This window comes from Elephantulus edwardii, unplaced genomic scaffold (genome assembly GCF_000299155.1).
Source record: "Elephantulus edwardii isolate Elephantulus edwardi_28Jun2011 unplaced genomic scaffold, EleEdw1.0 scaffold00529, whole genome shotgun sequence".
Taxonomy (NCBI): Eukaryota; Metazoa; Chordata; class Mammalia; order Macroscelidea; family Macroscelididae; genus Elephantulus; species Elephantulus edwardii.
Genome location: NW_006400279.1, coordinates 208,571 through 211,366, shown reverse-complemented (window position 1 = coordinate 211,366; position 2,796 = coordinate 208,571). Strand labels below are relative to the sequence as shown.

The 2,796-nt window shown below is 62.0% G+C and overlaps 1 protein-coding gene across 1 annotated transcript in view; it reads right to left on the bottom strand.

Annotated features, from left to right (window-relative positions):
- Positions 1 to 405: 405 nt before the first annotated feature.
- Positions 406 to 2,796, bottom strand: part of MXRA5 (matrix-remodelling associated 5) — a 17,958-nt gene continuing 15,567 nt past the window's right edge. Inside the window, exon 5 of the mRNA XM_006903180.1 lies at positions 406 to 2,287. Coding sequence (XP_006903242.1) covers positions 406 to 2,287 — 1,882 coding nt within the window. The remainder of the gene's footprint in view (positions 2,288 to 2,796) is intronic.

Sequence of the window (2,796 nt, the reverse complement as noted above, 5' to 3'; positions counted from 1 at the left end):
TAGGGGACAAGCTAGGGGATTCAAACTGACCACCTTCGCCTTGGAGGCCAGGCTGTTTACTGCCGGCCACCAGAGTTCCCTGAATTTGTTCCACAGCCTGTAAAAGCTGGAATCAGTCACCGCAGACAGAGAGGTGGAGACAAAGGCAGCCAAGGTCGGAGTAGACTTGGAGATGTGTGTTTCTGGTGGATTTTATGGTTTGACATGGTGAAGCCACCCACAGCTTTTAAGAGACACCCTCTGCATATGGACAAACACAGGTCCAGGGGACACCTTGTACCCCCTTCAGCAAAGTCTCAGGGGTAGATCACCACCCCTCCTGAGGGTCAGAGTGCACGGTCAGTCTGCGCTGGACACCTAACTGGGAACTGTCCGTCCCCAGGCATAGCCAGGGCCGCTGCGCCCTCAGAACACGTGGACGTAGGTGGTCTTGGAGTCTCTGCCCACCGCGTTCTCTGCGGAGCATTTGTACAAACCAGCGTCCCTGGACGAGGTGAGCTGGACGGTGAGCGCGCCCTGGGGCTGCAGGATCTTGTTGGCGTGGACGCGGGCGTGCGCTCCTGCGGTCAGCCGTGCGCCATCAGGCAGCTCCCAGCTCACGCGCGCCCTGGGGATGCCCACGGCCAGGCAGCTCAGGTGCACTGCGCTGCCCGTGCGCACGTACACCACCGGCGCCGCCTCGCTGGTGATGCGCGGCGGATAGGCAATGACGATGACCGGCACGCTGGCCACCGCCGTGTCCACCCTGCAAGCGTAGCTGCCCCGGTCTAGCGCCGAGGCCTCGCGGACCGTCAACGTGCCATTATCCCAAAGCACAAAGCGCCCCACGGCCTGCGGGACCCCAAGAACCAAGCCGCTGGGGAGCGTCCAGGACACTGGAGAGGGCCGGCCAGCTGTTATGCGCAGCGGACAGTTAAGGTGCAGCGTGTCCCCGTGCGTGACGCTCACGGCGTTGTGCGCAGCCGGCTGAGGCCCCACCTGCACGGACACCAACCTTTCCGAGTGTCCCGAGGGATTGCGCGCCACGCAGCGGTAAGGGCCTGCGTCCGCGGGGGACAGGCTGGAGATGTGAAGCCGGCCATCGTGCTGGTGGAAGAAGCGGCGCAGCCTCCGGCCACTGGCCAGCTCCGTCCCGTTGGGTAGCAGCCAGAGGAGCGTGGGCGCGGGCGCGCCGGCCGCCGAGCAGTTGAGGCTGATGGTGTGTCCGGCGGAGGCGATGATGCGCTCGTCCACGGGGTCCCTGAAGACCGGCTTCTCTGCGGGGTCCAGCACCGTGAGCTGGACGATGAGCTTGGCCTCGCCGCCCTCGTTACGCGCGATGCACGCCAGCTGCACGGAGTCGCTGGGGCGCAAGCTGCGGATGTCCAGCGTGCCGTTCCGGTGCACTGTGACGCGGTTGCCGTAGTAGGGGGCGGGCAGGACCACCCCCTCGGGAAAGGCCCACAGGGCCCGTGGAGCTGGAATGCCCTCAGCGCGGCAGTCAATGAGCTTGCGGCTGCCCCCGGGGGCCACCTCTCGCACGGTGGTGATGGCGTTGGGGCTACCGTTGATCTGGGGCGCCTGGACGCGCACCTGAACCCACACAGCCTTGCGGTCCTCGCCTGCGCTGTTGCGCACGACGCACGTGTAGTTGCCGCTGTCCGAGCGCTGTGCCTTGCGGATGACGAGCGTGCCATCGGCGGAGACCTCGTACTTCTCAGAAGAGGCCGGAATGAGCCTGTGCGTCGGGGACAGCCAGGTGACCCGGGGCGCGGGGTCCCCTTTGGCGTGGCACGACACGGTGACCACGTCTCCGTAAGGGACCTGGACCACGGAGTAGGTCTTGTTACTGATCTCCGCCGGGGCGGCCACCACGTTGACCCTCACTTTCATCTCGTCCTTGCCCACCTGGTTCTGCGCCACGCAGGTGTACTCGCCGGCCTGGCGCAGACCCACCTCGTTAAAGTACAGGGTGCCGTTGTGGAAGACGACGAAGCGCTTGGTGCGCGCAGCGCCGCCCTCATCCGACTGCATCACCTGGCTCCCGTCCGGGAGGTTCCAGGAGATCTCGGGGTCCGGCAGCCCCGTGGCCACGCAGTCCACCTGCAGGTCACTGCCGTAGGGCACGCGCTGGTCATGCTCCTGGTGCTCGATCTTGGCCGGCTGCATCACCACGTTCACCTTGAGCACCACGAAGTCGTCTCCCATCTCGTTACGCGCGACGCACAGGTAATTTCCAGAGTCCTTCTGAGTCACCGCCCTCACCACCAGCGTCCCGTTGGGGAAGACCTTGATCCTGGGGTCGAAGCTGAGCCAAGGAGACAGAAAAAAATATAGAAAGGCATAAGTAAAGAGAGAAGACAAGCGGTCTGGATGTCTCCTTTTGAACGTCTAGCCAACCCTGCTCTGTGCTGGCCGCGTGGTCATGGGCCCCGGGTGGCCACCTTGAAGGCCACTGAGGTTTGGACCGGCCATCTGCTCCCTGGGAGATTGGGAGATGGATGGGGCCGTCTCCTCCCCTGCAATCTGCAATCCCTGAAAACACAATTGGAGGGTCACCTGGGGTGGGTCCCAACCTGATGGCATAAAAGCACAACAGTCTGTCTGAATCTGGGAGCTGCACTGAAAAGTTACCCACCATGGAGGAGCGAGCCTGTGGCATTTTTAAAAATACTAGTATCCTACCTTTCAATACACAACGACTTACAAGACATCCAGCACAGCAAAGGGACAGATAAGGCATGCATATATAAGTGTATATATTTGGATACGTCACATATATATGGATATAGTAAAAAATAGAAATATATTATCAAT